We start from the raw sequence: 21,717 nt of genomic DNA, 5'->3' as shown, positions 1-21,717 counted from the left end.
TGCATAAAGTGTGTGGAGAAAAAGAGTCTGCAGAGCATGAAGGAGCTGCTGAGTATGTGGACAAAATTTCAGAAGCTTGTAGTTGATGAGCACCTCAGTCCTGAGCAAGTGTATAATGCAGATGAAACTGCATTATACTGGCAATGCATGACCTTGGTTGGTCCGGCAAAACTGTTAATCTGGCAAGGCTTCTGAACCAAGGGTGCCGGAAAATTAGTGGTTTACCTGTTGGCAAGAAACAAAAACTCACATCCTTTGCTTCTCACCAAACTCTAATTTCCAGGAAGTGTTGTACTTACTGTAATAATCTGCAATTTAAACTCTAATTTCCTACAGTGTTGTACTTACTGTAATAATCTGCAATAGTTTCCAGCACTGTGAAAAAAGCACATGTTTCGGTATTTTGGGATAAATTGACCAAAAGAGAGACAAGACCATCCCTTAAAAATTCCTATTAAAAAATACTGAAAAACAATAACGTTCAAACAAAACACAAAAAAATAAAAATGCTTATATGAGTGTTTCAACCAAAATCATGTTCTGGTCAGTCACTTCATTTTATCTTCAACCCATATTAGATTGTCTGATTTTTTGTAAAAGACTCACAAAATCATCATGAATTAGCTTAGATCCCTTGTTAACTTATAACATCTCAATAAATACCTTGCCTTTGGCCGTAAACTCTCCAAATTACAACAATAAGAAACTATTGTGTAAACAAGTCAGTTGATGTGTAAATAATTCTTAATCAGATACTAAGCATGCATAATTGCACTTGCCATTGCACTGCTGGAACAGTTTGATCCAAAATAGCCTGGTCATCAATGGTTTCTGTATGTGTGAACAGAATGTGTACAAATACTGGTTTTTCAAATTAGAAAAAAACAATTTGCTAAAATTAAAATAGTGGGATTTCAATTATACAGTGATATGTGTGGTAGGCAGTCTTTAAACAATAGTTTTTTCCTAACACTGGTAGAATCACAAGTATTGCCATTTATTGCAATGTGTTATCAATTTTAAACATAAAAAATGAAAGAAAAAAATAGCAGGAAAAGTAGGCCCATTTTGGAAAAAGTGGCTAAAAATAGGAAGTCTGATAAAAATGTAGCAACAAGTAGGAAAGGCAGGAAATATATTGACAGCTGCAAATACTAATACTAGTATCAAATAAAATTTCAACAGAAAATTTTAAAAAACTGTCTTGCATTGCTGCCTTTGATTTGCAAATAAGGCTGCAATGTTTACCAAAATTTGAAAATGTGTAGATGGTGTACAATAACCAGAAAGATGCTGTTTAAACAAAATGACTTGAAATTCAACCTTTTTCCCATAGGCATTTTAGGCTAACTGCTGACATTTACTTACATGTAAGACAAGGATGATACACTATCCTGCCCCACTCGAGATTGTTTCATTTGATGTATGTCTACTACTTCTTATTATGACAGAATTTGGTCTTTGTCCAATATATCCAACAATTTAGTTGAAACATCCCCAGGACTGTCTCAAAATTATTCTGTATATGATGAAAAAACTTAATCTCTCCTGCCATGTCTCAAATTGACACAACATTGCCTTTCCAGCTTCTTCCCAAGCACAGCCAAGAATTTGATTATTCTTGTTTATACTTCTATGCTGACCGTGTAGAACTTTTCAAGACGTTGTATGGCCATTGCCTTCAACATGTTTTTGTTTGTTGGTCAACTAGAAGATAATGCCACAATGTAAAGAAATAGCTTGATCATGCAGGTGTTTTGAACGAAAAGCAAAGGCAGATTAAAGTGAATTAATCCAACAAAGTTAGTCTGTTTCCCTGACCAACTGAACTAAATCTAATAGGAAAATGTAATACATACATGCCAACCCCTATTGAGGAAAAAGTGTAATCTAAGTGGACAAAATGAGTAATCTGAGCAGAAAAAGAGGAAATCCACATATAACATGATAAAAATTCAATGAGCATATGTACAAAATGATTTATTTATCCCTCTGGACTTTTAACATCAATTTACTGCTTCACGTTTTCGTATATAGCACTTTTAGCTTTAAAAAGCAACAGACTCTCATATTGCATTTCAAAACACTTTGTACCAGCTGAGACTATGAAAGTTTTGCACACCAGTAGAGCACTAAGTGCTGGGTTACAGAGCCTGGATCTGAATTCAGTTTTATTTTTGTTAACAATACTGAACAATCTCTCACAGTCAACATTATAACGGTAAAGAACCAATATTCCTTTCATAATCTGACAAAGAAGAGGAAATTCATATCTTCCAGTTACTGGCTCTTTTAGCTGGGAAATAAGATGAAAAAATCAACTCTGCATGAAGTACATTGTCAGGTAGAGTGCCAACTTGACACTTTAGGAGTTCTCCTTCTAATTTATCAGCAGCCTTTCCTGCAGCATGGTGCATCATATGATAGTGACAACCTGATATGACAATGATGGAGACATTTTTCAAAATACAGAATGCAACTCCTTTATGAATTCCAGACATCACTGATGCAGTATCAGCTGAAAACCCCATACAGTTCTGTCAACTTATGTTTATTCAAAGCATTATCAAGCAAATAAAAAATATGTTTTCTCCAGTGGACTCTATACTGTTAATTCTGGTAATGTAAGTAGAGCACTCTGACTTTGCACTTTTTGTTGTCAAAGTCTCTTACACAGACTGACTTTTTGTCATAATCACTACTCCTGTCTGTTGCAATCCTACACATCCCAATTTTCATGGCTTTGCAATTTTAAGTGAAGTATCTTCTGCTAAACACCTAACAATATTAGATGATTTTGTTCTTGCACATGCATATTTTCTGCAATTTTGGAATCAGGAAATATCCGTTTGAACAAAGAACCAATGTAGTCTTCTACCACTAGGAGTAGTCTGTGTTCTATTAGGAACTCGGTAAATAATGCCTCTGCATTTATGAAATTCGTGTCCACAATTTAGTTCGGCTGACAAACAGTAGTTACCTTAGTATTGGAGTTAGTAAAATGAGCTAATTCAAGGTTTCTTAGTTTTACCACCATGACCAATATTAAAATACTTTAAATACAGCCTGCAAGGGATGTGAAGCTGCCCTAGAATGGAACGCTGTATTGTGTATTTCATGTATTTATCTCTGTATCGGTTTTTTGTCTTTTCCTGATCCAACTGTGACATTATTTGAAAAATATGTTTGCTCTAACACACGCATCGACTAGAATAAAGCCGACTTGACTTTGCCAAATACCTACAGACTAGTTCTGTACCAGATATGAATTAGAACAAAGAATCTGACAGCAAAGATTAAAAGTTAGAAAACTAGTGTGTTCTCTCCTAACTAAGCCATACAGCTGCTATAAATAGAAACCAAGGCCAAAGTTGAAAGTAGAAACCAGTATGGTTATTGGAAATAGGGCAGCTGCTATAAATAGAAAATAATACTGTTAGGAAAGTGCATGCAAGTCTACGGACAAGCGTACTCTTATGTCATAGTTATATAGAAGCCATCTTTTCTAGAATATGGTCTGTAGGATTAATGGGACGTTAATAAAAATGAGAAAACAAATTATTAATTATTTTTTGAAGGGGATATACCGAAAACATGTAATTTGAGTACATTTATGGCATTTAAGGCATAATTTAGTGAACAAAATGTAATGATTATGCCAAAAGCATAATGGTTGGCATGTATGATAATATAATACACACTGACAAAAGGTGGGTATATTACATAACATGCTCTGCAAAAAGGTGGGGATATAACATAATACAACCACCCAAAAGGTGGGAACATAACATAATAAAACCAGCCAAAAGGTGGGTATATTACATAACATGCTCTGCAAAAAGGGGGGTACATAACATAATACAACCAGCCAAAAGGTGGTCATATAACATTATACAACCAGACAAAAGGTGGGGATATAAAATAATATGCTCTACCAAACAGTGTGCATATAAATATCCAATGTACGTCTTTTAACATTCATTGAAAATCCCTTGCATATACATGAATTATATCATTCAAATCTTTCAATTACACCTACCTGGCATAGGCTTCCATCAGTTTAGAAATACGTGAAAATGTAGCTCTAGATTGTGGAATACTGATGATGAAGGGGCAGCCAACAGGATCAGGACTGGGTTTGCAGTATGGGCGATGTGTCTGCCAGTGATTCTTCTGACACTGTCTAAAAGAAAAAATAGAAATTCTGGTATGAGAAAATAGTAAACATTAAAATTTTGACCTCTGAGTATCATATAATCATGAAATACAACTGATTCAAGTTTCATCAAACAAGAATACTGCAAATGACATATGGCCAGATTGCTAACCATGAAAGCTGTAAAATTGTTTTTTATTCATGGTTACCAATCTTTGTAAACTATCTGGTTTCTCTGAACCACTGACCAACACATCCTATAAGAAATAGTGGCAAAGATATCAAAAATCAAAGCAACATGAAATATAGATGACAGTGACCTAGTTTTCACTGATGGATGTAGTACTCTTAATGACACATTTACATATCAATCTATGTAACTCCACAGGCCTGATAAAGTAAGCTAAAAGCAAACATTAATGAAACTCACTGGATCAGAAAAATATGGGCCACAGTAATCTAATTGTTACTGAAGATTTAGTAACCTACATAACACATCTAAATACCAACTTACATGGCTCTACAGACAATAATTTATGATTAAAATTTCATAATACAAACCCCTATCTTGAGAAATTGAGGTCATCCCAAAGGTAAACTCAAATTTCTGAACTATAAAACAAAGGTCATAGTGACATGATTGTAGTACTCCTCATGGTATTATTGCATACCATGTTATGTGACTCCAAAGGCAATAGTGTCTCAGAGAATATAAATACCAAGGTTAAATAAAATCACTGGACCAAACAAATATAGGTCACAGTGTGCTAGTGTTTTTAAAGATGTAATACTCCACAAGACATACAAGTATTAAGTTAATGTCACTCCAATATCAACACTGCCTGAGAAAATAACCTATATGCAAGCCATAATCTGATTGTTAACATCAGATGGATGGTCAGATGGGCAGGCAGGTGTAAGCAATGACAGATGGTCTTGTCAATTCATTAGCCAGATTAACTCTGCAATTATATGCCAAGTCAGACTACATTGGGTAACCAGGTGGTGTTGAACCTCAACCCTCAGATAAAAGGTCTGAAACTCTACTAAATCAGCTATTGCAGGTCCTTGGAATGGAGCAAAAAATAACAAAACATGAAAGGCAATCATACTTACTGATTACAATATCCAACTTTGAAGCACTTGCTACATCGCTTAAGTTTTTCATCAGGTGGACACTGCCTCCTGCAGTAAAAGCAGCGGGTAGGTAGCTGATTGGGCATCACAGTTCTTTGTATCACACTGATCTCGTATACCTCCTCCCCTGCCACATCCTTGGACAAAACCTCACACCTATTAAACAAAAGAACAGTAAATGTTGTTTATTCAGGTGCCAATTATACACACTTATTTCTTACAGACATGTTCCATTAAGGTCAAAATCTTTATAAGCCTCTTATTGAAAACAAGGCCAGAACATACAGTAATCTATACAACAAAAATTGTCTGGAAGTGAAACCTCCACTGGATTGGATACCAGTCCAGTACAGATTAATCCCAGTCTAGCTCTGTTTATCCTAACAGATGTATATCAGTAATTTCCCAAAGTATGATCCATAATTTTTGTCACCTGTTTGTAGTTTGTCATATGAGTACTGATCATGATACTCTAAGTATGAGTTTAATGCTAAGGTTTTACAAAAGTAAAGATCCTGACAGGCCAATACACACGATTGGTCTACCATCAACAGTTTTGAATTTACAACAACAATGCACAAAGCATGAATGCTTGTAGGTTATGAGAAAAATTTGATTTTCTATATGAATTTATCATATTTATCATCTGCTTTCCTATTACAAGTCATTTTAAGACTGGGTGCTTAGTAGTAGTTACCTGTATGCAAGTTTTGACCAAAAAGTGGTGCATACACTTTTTTAGAATAGCATTCATATTTATCTGAAAGATGAATTATTTGCACAAAGTACCAATCTTTTTACATGTCTTCATGAGTTTTATATGACCAATACCTTAGTTACATAAATTACATGGCAGTGCTCTGTGATTACATTTTTAATTATTGTCTACACCATTTAGAGACTCATCCTGTAAGAATCAAGTGCACATGGAATGCAAGAATCAATTGCATGTGGAATACAAGAATCAAGTGCATGTGAAATACAAGAATCAAGTGCATGTGAAATACAAGAATCAAGATCATGTGGAATACAAGAATCAAGTGCATGTGGAATACAAGAATCAAGTGCATGTGGAATACAAGAATCAAGATCATGTGGAATACAAGAATCAAGTGCATGTGAAATACAAGAATCAAGTGCATGTGAAATACAAGAATCAAGTGCATGTGGAATACAAGAATCAAGTGCATGTGGAATACAAGAATCAAGATCATGTGGAATACAAGAATCAAGTGCATGTGAAATACAAGAATCAAGTGCATGTGGAATACAAGAATCAAGTGCATGTGGAATGCAAGAATGGAATACAAGAATCAAGTGCATGTGGAATGCAAGAATGGAATACAAGAATCAAGTGCATGTGGAATGCAAGAATGGAATACAAGAATCAAGTGCATGTGGAATACAAGAATCAAGTGCATGTGGAATGCAAGAATGGAATACAAGAATCAAGTACATGTGGAATGCAAGAATGGAATACAAGAATCAAGTGCATGTGGAATGCAAGAATGGAATACAAGAATCAAGTGCATGTGGAATGCAAGAATGGAGTACAAGAATCAAGTGCATGTGGAATACAAGAATCAAGTGCATGTGGAATGCAAGAATGGAATACAAGAATCAAGTGCATGTGGAATACAAGAATCAAGTGCATGTGGAATGCAAGAATGGAATACAAGAATCAAGTGCATGTGGAATGCAAGAATGGAATACAAGAATCAAGTGCATGTGGAATACAAGAATCAAGTGCATGTGGAATGCAAGAATGGAATACAAGAATCAAGTGCATGTGGAATGCAAGAATGGAATACAAGAATCAAGTGCATGTGGAATACAAGAATCAAGATCATGTGGAATACAAGAATCAAGTGCATGTGAAATACAAGAATCAAGTGCATGTGAAATACAAGAATCAAGTGCATGTGGAATACAAGAATCAAGTGCATGTGGAATACAAGAATCAAGATCATGTGGAATACAAGAATCAAGTGCATGTGAAATACAAGAATCAAGTGCATGTGAAATACAAGAATCAAGTGCATGTGGAATACAAGAATCAAGTGCATGTGGAATGCAAGAATGGAATACAAGAATCAAGTGCATGTGGAATGCAAGAATGGAATACAAGAATCAAGTGCATGTGAAATACAAGAATCAAGTGCATGTGGAATACAAGAATCAAGTGCATGTGGAATGCAAGAATGGAATACAAGACTCAAGTGTATGTGGAATGCAAGAATGGAATACAAGAATCAAGTGCATGTGAAATACAAGAATCAAGTGCATGTGAAATACAAGACTCAAGTGCATGTGGAATACAAGAATCAAGTGCAAGTGGAATACAAGAATCAAGTGCATGTGGAATACGAGAATCAAGTGCCTTTGGAATACTTACGCAATAATCACATCATTGGTTTGTACACTGCCAAGATCACTTCCACGATGGAAAATCTTCTGAAACTTTCCTCTGAAGGCTTCGAACACTCTTATCTAGTAAAACAGTAATTAATAATATCACCACATTGGTGTGAACCTCAAAAGAAACCAGTCTGAATTCATATTAATTACACAATGATTCTTCACTTAAATGAATGAAAGGTTCTGCCTGATGTTACTTTTGGTTATTAAAGGTCACCGGCCACCTGTACTGTACAAACTTGTGATATTATTATAGTCGTAAACAAAACATATTTGTTATGTATGCACACCATAAAAATGTTTAATTAGACTTAAATATCTGCTTTTTTTTAATGAAAAAATTATTCGGCAATCTCCGTAAACAATCAGTAGTTCCGTGTGCCAAGAACGGATATGACATATGTTTATCCCTTCTATTCAACCCAGCCATTTCATTTCCCCACGTAAATGTCGATGTGATATATCTTACGATTGTGCTTTTGTACAGCAAAATATGGTGCACTGTGTTGCATATGGTTTTTGTTGTTGTTGTAGGGTTTAACGCCATTTTTCAGCACACAATAGGCTATACATGGCAGCCAGTATAATGGTGGAGGAAGAACCCGGGAAAACCCCAGAAAGAACCACCGACCCACGAGAAGCTACTGGCAAGCTTTCTCACATACCCACATTGGCTGAATCTGAGGCTCAAACCCACGCAGACAGAGGTGAGATGACAGTGATCCGTAATGGACAGCGCTTTAGACCACTCAGCCACTCGGGGCCCCTGTTGCATATGGATGTAACCAACAGAGTGATGATGGGACAAAAGGGTTATTTCTTTTTCTGAAAGACCCTGTTTACCAGAAAGAAGTGGATTGAAGCTGTGGAATCAAATAGGGTGAGGGATGGGAAAGTTGTGTCATTTATGCCCGATTATAGTCAATTTGGCCCAAAGACAATTTGGCTCAAATTGGGCCGAAATTAAGACAATTTGACCCAACTCGAAAGACAATTCGTCCCAACTTAACAACAGTTGGAACAAGTTCTTTTTCTTCAAACAACAAGTAGATACTATGTAAGAAAGGTTTTAGCAACAGGTTTTAGCGAGAGAAAAAAACTAAATTTAAACCAAACTATCTTGATATTCTTTAAAAGAAAACAATCATACTTCGTAACGTACATATATATGAGAGAAAACACAAACTTACATGTCTTGCTTGTTCTAATTAAAATATTTATATACATTTATTTTTTATGCTAAAAAATATATGCATCTGAACAACGACATTCTCAATTTAAGTCTTCTGGTCAAATTATCAATAATCATTTATAAAACAATAATACTTAACAGATAATATTCTACATAATACACATACATTTTGCTAAGGGTAGTGTACATGAGATATTATAACACATACTTAATTTTAGGCTTCATGTTGTAACACAGCTGCATATAAGATGCACTCGACTACACATGAGAGAGAGAGAGAGAGAGAGAGAGAATAATGTTGAGCATTTTGTCAGTGTTCAGTTGCTGCAATATGAAGCTCTTACCAGTTAATTTTATTGTTTTTATTTTTCAAGTTCTCTTAGTGTGTGCGCACATAAATTGAAAGCTTGTCATTACTAGTCACTATCATCAATCATATTTGCTCCATTATTCCATACAAATAAACAGGGACGTCATTTCAACTTTTTTTTTTTGGGGGGGGGACTTAATTGGGGGGGAACGTATATAGGCTACAGCAATTTTACAGTACATGTGTCCCTGCAAATAACAAAGGAAATAATTTTGTGTTCAATTTGTGTCCCCCCCCTCCTGCACGGTACAATAAAATTGATAAACAAACACTTATTTGAAAATAAAATGTTAGAAAGTAAACTTGCATTGTTATCATTTATTCCTTCTTTTTTCATCATGCAAAATTTATTAAAGAAAAAAATATATCCAAGAACTCCCTATATGTAGCAGATGCCGGCTTGTGTATGCATCCTTACTCTAGTGTGTATCACTTATGTCAGATAACAAAATCAGAAAAGAGACGAAAATATCACCCGATTGCTTGAAGGTACCTGCCATTCACGCATAAATTACAAGGTGCAAACAGACCAAGATTGTATTGTATCCAGGTTAACTATATGACGGTATCTCGCAAATAAATTAAAAATCATTATTTTAAAATACATTCACTTTTGTGTGCAAATGAATCTTTTCACTAGCATGGGTTACAAAGGTATTATTAAAGCAAGTTATTGTTGTGTATACTATTTGCCCTGCAAACATCAATTATGATTACATATGGCAAACAAATATAAGTGATGAGTAAACAGAACTTGCAGCAACCAATAAACTCCTTCCTTAAACTTACCGATAGGATATCAAACACAAAGGTGTTTTTTTCACAAAGCAAACCAACCCCAGAAACAGACTTTGATATCTTTTAAGTGTGCCAATTTTTTCTTATGAAGTCAGCCAACATAAGGAAGCCAAGTTTTATTACTTCTTTTTTTTATAAAGTCGGCCAACATAGAGAAGCCAGCATTAATTCCTTTTCACCTGTATTAACAGAAATTTTCAAAATAAATTGAAACAATGGAACAGTTTTGAGAGCGACAAATCTAGTGTGTCGTGCACGCATATAGATATAAGGCTAAACACTAAATTAGTTTTCAATAGTTTCATCTAAGTGTTCCCTATCCATAGTTTATAGTGTTTAATTTTTCAAGAGCAAGAAGCATGTACTTTGTCTTGTGGGGATAAATGTATGTCATTTCCAGTTGGCATCCTCTATAGGTGGGAAATCGTAGCTAAAGGGAAGTAACAGCGTTGTATACTTCTATTTCAAGTAATTAAATTATTATTACTTCTTTACACTTGATAATTTTCTTGTTCTTTTTGTGTGAGTATAACTATTTTTAATCATGTAATGCAAATCTGATGTAAAAAGAAAAATGCTGGAGTGTGGCCAGTGACCTTTAAGTTAAATCATTCTTTTTTAAGTTTTTTTAAAATAACTATTGTGCCATAAATAAATGATACATCTAAAAGCAACTGAGACATTTCCCCAGAAAGTAAAGTTTATGATAAATTATGTTTCTCCAAAAATACTTATCCGATCACATTAACATTAGGAAATAATATCTTCTCTTTCTGAATCCAGCCCTCCTTGAAATATGAAAAACATCTTGCTGTCTATATATTTATATATATATACATAAAAGTAAGTAATTCTTACAGATTAACTCCAGTGGCCACCCAGTATACTGGATGTTTACCAGTTTAAGTCTGTGTTAAAACACTCATTTTCTGAAATAGTTTCAGTAGTATATCAGTAGTATATCGGCTGGGAGGAAGGCTATGACAAATTTTCCCCCCTAGCTGATTGTGAGGGTATTAACAGCACATGCCTTTGGGTCCAGGGATGGAGAAATGAAGGTGAGCAGTTTCTTATTCCATCTTGTCACAGAAACTTTTACACTTTTTGACCTCAAAGAGTAATCAGTGAGAGATGAATGGAAGTAGAGACCAGTTCATATAAAGCAGTTGTTCTCGCCTGGTGAATGCCAGACATTAAGCCCACCCTGGATGCTTCAGATTTGCATATGTATTTGGTATTGGTCATACCAACATTTATTTATATACCATAACACAGTGATTTAATGTTCCCCTTCCACCCCCTGCCCCTTATTTGAGGACCTCACTGTTAACATGTCTGCTCACCTCTGTTACAAGGCTGAGAGATAAGTGATTGACATCACTAAGCTGGTCAGGAACATTGTGCTGAGTTCCTCCCAACCTGACTTAGCACATCTTGTGATCTTTTGAAAAGGCAGGAAGTTTATGTTTTTGCCAATGTATCTAGAGTTCAGCTCACTATATGATGGATAATGCCCTAATGACTTAGTGAAATACTGATCTAATAAGAGGGATGCTTTCTTGTGATCTCCTTCTCTTAACCCCCACCATGTCTGGACCCCAAGCTCTCTTTCCTTTGTCACCCCTTTTGTGTACTGGGGCCAAATTGAGGAGGTACGAATGTGTGTGTGTGTCATATGGATGTTTAACGTAGCTTTAACAATGTTTCAGTCATACTGCTATGATGTCTGTAGTGTGACAGTTGATAGTGATATTTATCACTGGGCATCATGCCACAGACATGTAGTATCATGTTCCACCCAGTCACATTATCCTGACACCAGGCCAATTAGTAAGCACTAACCTCTTAATGCTGAGTGCCAAGTGAGGCAGCTACTAGTACCATTTTTATAAGTCTTTGGTATGGCTAGGCCGGGGTTCGAGCCAGTGAACTCCTGCATCTGAGGTGGAAGCTCTAACCACTAGGCCACCAGAGTGGTTCAAGGAGATACGAAACTGGGGGGAGTTTTGTTATGTCAAACCCCAGGTTTATGAATGATATGAGTGAGTGTGTCTGGATATGTCAGAATTGGACTGCAAGTCAGAGATTACCTTGTTGCAGCCAAAATCAGCTATTCCATTAAGTCTGAATGTGTTGAGCTAATGGAATAGTAACCCTTGATTGTGATAGGGACTAACTTCTTGTCTCCAAAGAGAAAGTGTAAAGAGTTCACCACTTGGGAATGGGTGCTGAGAGTGATGTGACTTCACTGATGTGAACCTGTCATTGACAACGCACCATTTCCAGGGAGGAGTTTGCATGGACATTGATGGATCAGTAGTAATCTGGACTGCATGAGCATGGATCAGTAGTAATCTGGATGGCACGAGCATGGATCAGTAGTAATCTGGATGGCATGAGCATGGATCAGTAGTAATATGGACTGCATGAGCATGTGATGTGATGTGATTTTGATTTTTAACGTAGCTTTAACAATTTTTCAGTCATATCGCTATGATGTCTGCAATGTCGCAGTTTATAGTGATGTCTAGCACTGGGGCATCATGCCGCAGACATGTAGCATGATGTCCCACCCAGTCACATTATCCTGACACCAGGCCGACCAGTCCTAACACTAACCTCTTAATGCTGAATGCCAAGCGAGGCAGCTGTTAGTACCATTTTTGTAAGTCTCTGGTATGACTCGGCCGGGGATCGAACCCACGACCTCCCGCATCTGAGGCGGACGCTCTGACCACTAGGCCACTGGAGCAGTCTGCATGAGTATGGATCAGTAGTAATATGGACTGCATGAGCATGGATCAGTAGTAATATGGATGGCATGAGCATGGATCAGTAGTAATCTGGATGGCATGAACATACTGGAGGCCACTATGACTACTCTGAGTATATCTGTTGCTAAACTGAGCAGATTGTTAATCCAGGGTGTTTCATTTTAGTGGGGCAATCAGAGCTACCACTGTTGGTAAACCTCATTTCTTAAAAATTTTCACAATCAAAACTAATGGAGGGAAGGTGCATGCCCCCATTACTTCACAGCTGAAAGAGCATGTACAGTCTATGCCTCTGGGTTGTTGAAAAATGAAAAAAAAAAATGTCAAGCATCTGGAGGCCCTGATGAAAGGCTCCTGAATGGACAACTCTGTATTAAGCAGTTGTCTTCCCTTGATAATGAGACAGGCAGGGCAATGAGTTGGAGAATAATATGTCAGACTTGATAATTACTTGACAATGCAAATACCCATAAAGGTATTTCCCTACTGAGAGGCAAAGATCTGGCGACTGTTCCACCCCTTGCAGAGGACTGAATTGTCCGATATTATCAGGACTGTATTTCATTGATATGTTCTACCTACAGCTGGAAGGTACCGAGAATGGCTTTGACTTCCAAGAGGTCTATATGAAGAGCTTTCTCTTCAAGAATCCATATGCCATTGACCACTGTAGGTCCAGTAGTAAACTGGCATTGTAACAGATCAATCCCAACATTGAGAAGGCCAAGGAACTGTAAAAAAAACTTTCCACACCTGGAACTCATTTGATGCTTTCTCCGAAGCATGAGTCATACTTCTGATACATTTGGAAGCTGCCAAATAAATGTGTTAAGAGTTCCATATCCAGACAGACATTTATTATCCTCCTAGACTTGCAAATGAGAGAAGGTTTTACATGTCATGAACCAAACACCATACTTACTAAATGGTTCTGTACTGTGGATTCCAAGAACTCCACCTTTTCTGTGGAGGACAGCGTGAACTGGGTCCGACATCTTACTGAAGGTCCAACTTTAACATCTTTGTGGTTGCCATCTCCGTTCTTCTGATGAGTTTGGAAGAAGGACACCAAATGTTAAGGATTCCATACTTAGATGGGTAAAGTTTGAAAAGGGACTATTTCAACTTCTCGATATTGTTGATTATCCACCACACCATGAGGGAAGTGAGGTTGTTCATGTTGTGAACCAAAAACCAAACTTACCAAACGTTTTGTGGTATTTTTTGCTGGAATGTTAAGTCTCTGCAGTGGACATCCTGAACTCTCAGTGAATGTCAAGGGATAAGATTGGTATAGCAAAGTAATATGCAGACTTATTAAGACTGATCATGTATTAGTCATATCTCTATCGCAGGTTTTAACTGTCATTGCATTTGTAATAAAAAAATGTTCTGGAGCAGATGTCTTGCTTTTGGCCTTTTTTCTACTATCGACTCCACCCTTTACAAGCAGAAAAACTTGATTTTTTTTGTGTAAGATATTCCTGGAGGTGTTTGAATAACAAAATCCAAAGATCTTAAGACACAGTTTGGATCATCATTGTTTTGAGAGAATGGCTGGTCCAAATCTGACTAAAAGGGAGTAGTCTAATGTCTCAGGTAGGTCGCCAGAGAGCGAGGGTGGTGGTGTTCAGGAGAAAAAAAAAACAAAAAAGCTGTCTTTGATGAGAACCACTACTGAATTATTTGGAAACAATTCTCCCTTCTCTTTTGTGTTCCCTAACAGAGTCACAAGGAGATAGGAAATTGCACTGAAAGTTATAAGGTAAAACTTGTGCATCTTTCTTCTACCGTCTCAATTCAATGCCTCAAGAGAAGTGGAGAATATTTAACCAGTGGGGTGTGAAAGTTGCATGCAAATGACTCACTGAAAGAAGCTCCTGCTATACTGGGATTGTGAATACTCATTAAGATGTGTGGTAACTTGTACCATCTTGAACAATAGCAGCAAGGTTCTGAAACTGTCATCATCATCTACACCTACCAAGGTATTGATCTTGTAGGTAGAACTGAATGAAGGTGTATTCCAGTGGAGACAAAATCCTATACATTTCCTCCATCGATGATGTGAACTAAATTCCATCTGTTCCATTCTTTAATCAGCATGTTCTCACATTTCAGTTTAATCACTTTCATCAACAGGAAATGATGATGAAGTGTCATCAGAATGCATCATCATTTTGCCCATTGGTTATGCCATCGGCAGTGATCACATTATGGAATGCCTGTCTGGTCTGACTGATTAGGTTTAGTCGGGTGGTTTTTTAAGTAATGATGGTTTGCAATGATATTCATAGGCATGGTCAATCCAGTTTGCAATGATATTCAAAGGTATGATCAGTCTCGTTTGCACTGATATTCATCAGTATGGTCAGTCCAGTTTGCAATGATATTCAAAGGTATGGTCAGTCCAGTTTGCAATGATATTCATAGGTATGGTCAGTCCAGATGACTGGTCTATTGACTTGCCAGTCAGAGATAACACAGTCATGACCACTGTAAATGTACAATGCTCATTCGTATGGCTAGTATGGTTGGATGAAGGACAGAACATTGTTGTTGTTGTTGTTGTGGGGTTTAATGCCATTTTTCAGCACGATAGGCTATACATGGCGGCCAGTATTAATGGTGGAGGAAGAACCCGGAAAACCCCGGAAAGAACCACCGACCCACGAGAAGCTACTGGCAAGCTTTCTCACATGCCCACATTGGCTGAATCTTAGACTCGAACCGCCGCAGACAGAGGTGAGATGGCAGTGATCCGTAACGAAGAGCGCTTTAGACCACTCTGCCCACATTGGCTGAATCTTAGACTCGAACCGCCGCAGACAGAGGTGAGATGGCAGTGATCCGTAACGAAGAGCGCTTTAGACCACTCTGCCACTCGGGGCCCCCCAGAACATTGTTAACAGAGATGATAAATACCTTATAGACCAGAAGGTTGGTGTGGTATAGTTGGTATGACCAGACGGTTATGATGGCTGTCTGGACAGCTGGCTCACTGGTCAGAGATAACTGACTCCTGACCACTGTCGAACATGACTCTTTTTTTATGGCTGGGTCAGTTGGCTGACAGAGCAGCATACCAAGGAAGATATGTGCTGATGCAATATGGTCAGTATGGACCATCTGTCTATACTGGACAAACTGCAAATCTTCATGCCATGCTTGTTTTCTTAGTATTGTCATGAACAGACAAGGTAAATTATTGCAAGCCATCATGCCTCACTGGTGGGGTCCTAGGCTTATCCCCATTGGGATTACAATATACAAATACCATTTCTACTTGATAATATATCAACAACTAAGCCTTTTGAGTCAATGATCATATGTAATTCCAAAGGCAGATTGGAATGTGGATAGGGTATCTCGACATCAGCAATGAGATTATCAATGATTCTACTGTATTCATGGATAGAGGATATTCTGGCACTATTTTGCATTTCAATGGGGTGGAGAGGGTATATCAACATGAGACTAATCAATGACCCGACTGAATTCATGGAAACAGTTTATTCTGGTTCTGTTTCTGTATCTGCATGATGGGTGGAGGGGGCATCTCATCCCTGATGAGATTAATCAACAATTCATAAGTGAGATTTAAAAGTCTTACTACATTTTACTTGAGCAGCCCATGAATTGCTTTTTCAAAACACTTCTGGATCAAGTATTTTTGTAACAAAGCGCACACACGTGTTCCAACTAATAATTGCACTTGTTTGTCACCTCTGTAATGAAGAAACAAATGCATACAATATATATATATATATATATATATATATATATATATATATATATATATATATATATATATATAAGAAACTTATCCTAATGTAATGTGATCAGGTATGTAGTTGATGAAGAAATCTGCCTGATTAAGAGTCTGGAGTGGATATGACACTACATCTTCACAGCCTTGCTTGTGGTACCTTGAATGGCATAGACAACTTGTTTTATATCCATTGCTTCTGTGCATATTACAAAGAGGGTTGAATTTTTAAAACGATTCTTTATTTCTTATTATGTGCACAATTATTAGCATGGTACATTAGTATCTAGTTCACTCTAACTATTTCTTTGCTTTATTATCTGATCATTTATACATGTTCCCAAAAGTGGTCGAATGAGTTAAATCATGAGTTGGAAGCCACTGTAGCTCAGTCGTTAAAGCACTGAACTAAATGGGTCAGAATTCAATTGCACCATTGGATCAGTAAACATTGGTGATGAAAGTATGTCCTTGGGCAAGAAACCTTACTCTACTTGCCTTAGCACTAATGTTGCATGCACATTTCAAATGACAGTACTTGACAACTCGGTGAACATCTACTCAAATAGAGCTATATAATGAAATGCACCTAAATCAGTCATTGTCACTAAGTCCTTGTACATATTTTAAAAGACATGATCAGCATCCCGAGGATTAAGACCCAGTTTGTATTGTAAACAAGTGCTATGTGGTGTTCACAAAATGACCCCAGAAATTATTTTAACGAAAATCATCCTAAGTTTCAAGTCCTAGTTTCCTTAAATTTTTTATCTTGAATTCTGTATTCTAGTGCAGGTAAATTCAAATTACAAAGAGAACTTTCCAGTCTGAGTTTAGGAAAATACAATGTTCTGGCTATCACATTTGCTTAAAATACACAGTTTGAAGAGTCTGTACAAAATTTGTTTAGCATATTCAAGTAACAGAGACATTTGCTCTGATGACAGGGACTACTTACGTTTGTAGGGTGCACTCCTGTTTTTCTGTACAAAAGTTCTTTAAGGTTTTCCACTGTGGAGTCTTTAGCTAACTTCAACATGTACTACAATACAAAGTAATAAAAGTGAGAATCTGAAGGTCTCTTTTTTCAATAAAAAATTATTCCTTCATTCAACTATATAATAACAGAAATGGTGTTATTAATGTAATGCAAACATTTAAAGTATTTTAATAAATCTTGTGACACATCCATAATAGGTTATCAAAATGTAATCAGAAGCCTGAAAATTAAACATATTTAGCAATAAAAGAGGCCATATGCACATGAGCATTGAGATCACTAATCGTGTCTACTGAAAAGTCAAATACACCAACAACAGATTTGTTAACACAACCTTTCATTTCTAAAATTAAAAAAATGAACAAACACCATTTTAGTTTGATAGTTATTGCAAAGATTCTGGATCACTGTAGAATTTATGCAAACATCTCATGCACACTTATAGATCCATCAATTTTTCATCACATACATGTAACAGTAAGAAGCAGAACCTATACAATCCTTTGGATGTTTTAGTGAAATTGTCTGACATGTCTTAAAAACTGTGATAATACATGATGAAATCAAACATTCTCAAGATGAGTATTGTGGCATGCACATTATAACTGATGGATATTTGATGAGATCAGTGGGTAGATGGGGTGAGTTCTGATGGATATTTGATGAGATCAGTGGGTAGATGGGGTGAGTTCTGATGGATATTTGATGAGATCAGCAGGTAGATGGGGTGAATTTCTAATTGTTAAGATTAAACAGCAACCTTTTAAGTTGTTGTAAACCTTGCACAACTTTCATTTTCACTTAGAATAAACAAAATGTAAAGAAGTCTTCTGGTGAATACCCCATGCTGACAAATTTCTGTAGCACAGTTTTTCAGGATGACTGCCATATTAGATCTGCACCATTTTCATTGAGGACCAACTAGACCTGGGATAACTGTGTATTTCAAGTTTCACTGCAATCCACCAAGTAGTTTAGGAGAAGCAACTTTAACAAACTTGTGCTAACATATGGATGGATGATGGATGACATATGATAAATGGAGAACAGGCCATCCCATATGATTTCCTTGTCTGTGACCAGCAAAGCTAAAAATATGCTTCAACATCCTAATTAAAAGAAAATGCTTTGCATCTCTGCAACTTTTGGTTTCATCCCCTGATCTGGCTCATGCAAGTGTAAATGGATGACCTCAAATTTCCTCCAACTTAAGAAATACTCATATAAACCAAAAGCTCTGCCATCAACAAAAGATGGGATAGACTGCACAAATTTCATCTATATACACAACACAAACAGATCTAAAAATCTTCAAAGGACATGCATTTATTTGAAATCTAACCAAATAACTACCAACGTGTGGACATTACTTACCCTGACAGGCTTCTTATAGGTGATGTCTTTTGAAAAGAAGGTAACAGGCAAGAGTCTCTGTTTCTTTGGTAGGGGTAATGACAGGTACAGGAAAGGGTCAAAGGTGATGGACACCTGCAAGTTGAAGTAGATAAACTGGATAAATGAGTGTGTGTGTTATTTGGATTTTTAACATAGCTTTAACAATTTTTCAGTCATATCGCTACGATGTCAACAGTGTGACAGTTTATAGTGATGTCTAGCACTGGGGCATCATGCTGCAGACATGTAGCATGATGTCCCACCCAGACACCAGGCCGACCAGTCCTAACACTAACCTCTTAATGCTGAGCACCAAGCGAGGCAGCTGTTAGTACCATTTTTGTAAGTCTTTGGTATGACTCGGCTGGGGATTGAACCCACGACCTCCTGCATCCAAGGTGGACGCTCTAACCAATAGGCCACCAGAGCGGTCAAAAGTGGATCCTGTTTATATTTTATAGCTTAAGTATATAACATGTCAAACTGTGAAAAGTATATATTCAGATGTGCTATTACATAATCTTCCATCAAATCTGGGCCTATGCTTTTTTGTTCCATTTAAGGGTGATCACTTGTGAAGAGTCAGGTACTTAATTTTTTTAAATTAACATCATTAAAAATGTCAAAGGACCAAACTTTCCAAAAGAATAAAACATGTAAAGGGTGGTGTGAATTTTGTTTGTACTATTCATGGATGAATATCTATCTCAATGCAAGGATTATATCAAAGAACAGTATGGGAAAAAGTTCCCCATCAATAATTGCCTACAAAATAATAGCCAAAATCAGTACTAAAAATATTCACAAAATTTACACAAGCTGAAGAGCCTCTGATCAAAAATACACCAAAAAGGGACATATTGGTAGCGCTTTTTTTTAGTAATAACCGAGATCACACAGATTTTTGCAACATAATGTGTGCAGCCAATTTATAACAAGTCTAAAATCACTAACTGAATTCCAAGTTCTTGTATAATATTGGTTGATTTTATCTTTTTCTTTCAAGGACTGTTACTGTGATTCTTAGAATTGCATAAAAATGTTTTCTTTCATTATGAAATAAGTGAGTGAGTGGTCATAAATATTTGATTTTTTGTCCATTTCTCTCAATGTTCATAGAAGCATGATACACACAGGTAACAATGGGCATCATATTGATAACATCAGAGTGTAGTGACCATGTCATTTCAAGCTGTACAATAAATGTTATTTTACAAAAGCAGACTACCTTAAGATTCCTAGCAAACAACATTGAACCCTTTGTGCAGTGAATTTGCATATTAAATGATAATTAGGATCTAAGTCAGCAATAGTGTCTCAAAATGTGCATATTTAAATTTGACTGCAATGCAAAGTGATAAAAAATTTGCATAATGATCACTCAATTTTGGGACACTTTGTATTGCTGACTCACATCTTAGCGATCATTTAATATGCACATTTCTTTCCTAAAATAACAAAAACCTGTTGTAATGAATAAATTTCACTTGTCTCAAAATTTATTATCAGAAGCTGTATGGTACATTTAGCATTAATCCTTCTTAATCAGATAATCAAGCAGTCATGATGTGGGCATGACTGAAATCTAAATTCTGGGATCAATTACTTGCTTCAACTAACTTCTGGTGTAATATCTATAGATATTAAAGTTCACTAGATTAATATTTGTGTAGGACAATGGAGATTTTCATATATACATGAAAGCTGTAAGCATCCCATGCCCCTCCTTTCCCCCATCTGTGAATCAAAATTTGCTCCTAAGTTTTGTTAACTCAGGCCATTGCCTATACCACTGTCAATGTTTATGAGCTCTGTTACTTGCAAGTTACTGAGGAAGAGGCATATCAATATTTTGTCACAGGTAAAAATAGTGACAAGAATGTACAATCACTTTCTAAGTATAAAATGTAAACATTTTAATTCTTAGAGAGAGCTGAAGAATCAAATGTGATGAAATCCACAGAATGTCTTCAAAGATAAGGCTTCTTTAAGGAAATTAAAGATTTTACGATTGTATTTTAGTCCCCAGTGCATATCGAAAGTACAGTGAAAAAACACATTGTTACCAACCAAGCAATAAGAAAAATATAAAAAAATCATGATTTGAGGAAGACATTTTGAACTGTTCTGTGACCTGGTCTGCTGACAAAACTAATATTAAGCAAATATGAACTGAAATACATCATATAAATTCTTATCTTTTGTTTATGTCACCCAAGCTCAGAGTACACATTACTGAGAAATCTAAAAATTTAAATTCTCTGAGTTCACACTGTTTGCCCAATTAATTTTAATTCATATCCAAGCTCCATATTCATTAAACTCCTCAACCTCAGTGTACAATAAAACTGAAAGTTTAATTATCCAAGTATGAATACAAACCTTGCCACATTCTGGACATACAAGTTTTGACTTATATTGTCCCTGGAACATATCGACAATAAATGAATCATTTCTTTTCTTGTATACTTCCCAGGCCTCAGATGCAACAACCTATAAAAAGATATTAAATACTTTAATTATAACTCAATGAGAAATATTCAATAGGGTCTACTTCACCCAGCAACTAAGTGCTGTTGTGAGTGCATCTTGCATACTTGGTAGATATCATCTCATCATATTCACTTACATTCTCAAAAACAGCCTTTTGATTTTTTGTTTACTGCCTCCATTCAATGTTCCCTTTCATTTTCATCTGCTTTGAATGA

General features: G+C 36.3%; 1 protein-coding gene across 3 annotated transcripts in view; it reads right to left on the bottom strand.

The window, feature by feature from the left end:
- LOC149796164 (ubiquitin carboxyl-terminal hydrolase 19-like) overlaps positions 1-21,717 on the bottom strand; it is a 132,654-nt gene that overhangs the window by 48,459 nt on the left and 62,478 nt on the right. For all 3 annotated transcript variants that reach the window (XM_089966102.1, XM_089966100.1, XM_089966101.1), the window contains exons 14-19: positions 21,392-21,502; positions 18,989-19,102; positions 17,573-17,656; positions 7,689-7,783; positions 5,273-5,449; positions 4,040-4,183 (exon numbers count right to left, since the gene is read on the bottom strand). In XM_089966102.1, the coding sequence (XP_089822228.1) occupies positions 4,040-4,183; positions 5,273-5,449; positions 7,689-7,783; positions 17,573-17,656; positions 18,989-19,102; positions 21,392-21,502 (725 nt within the window). The remainder of the gene's footprint in view (positions 1-4,039; positions 4,184-5,272; positions 5,450-7,688; positions 7,784-17,572; positions 17,657-18,988; positions 19,103-21,391; positions 21,503-21,717) is intronic.

Source organism: Sinohyriopsis cumingii, chromosome 7 (genome assembly GCF_028554795.1).
Source record: "Sinohyriopsis cumingii isolate HCF-2022 chromosome 7, ASM2855479v2, whole genome shotgun sequence".
Taxonomy (NCBI): domain Eukaryota; kingdom Metazoa; phylum Mollusca; class Bivalvia; order Unionida; family Unionidae; genus Sinohyriopsis; species Sinohyriopsis cumingii.
Note: the sequence above shows the minus strand (reverse complement) of the source record. Positions and strands in the feature narration are given on the sequence as shown.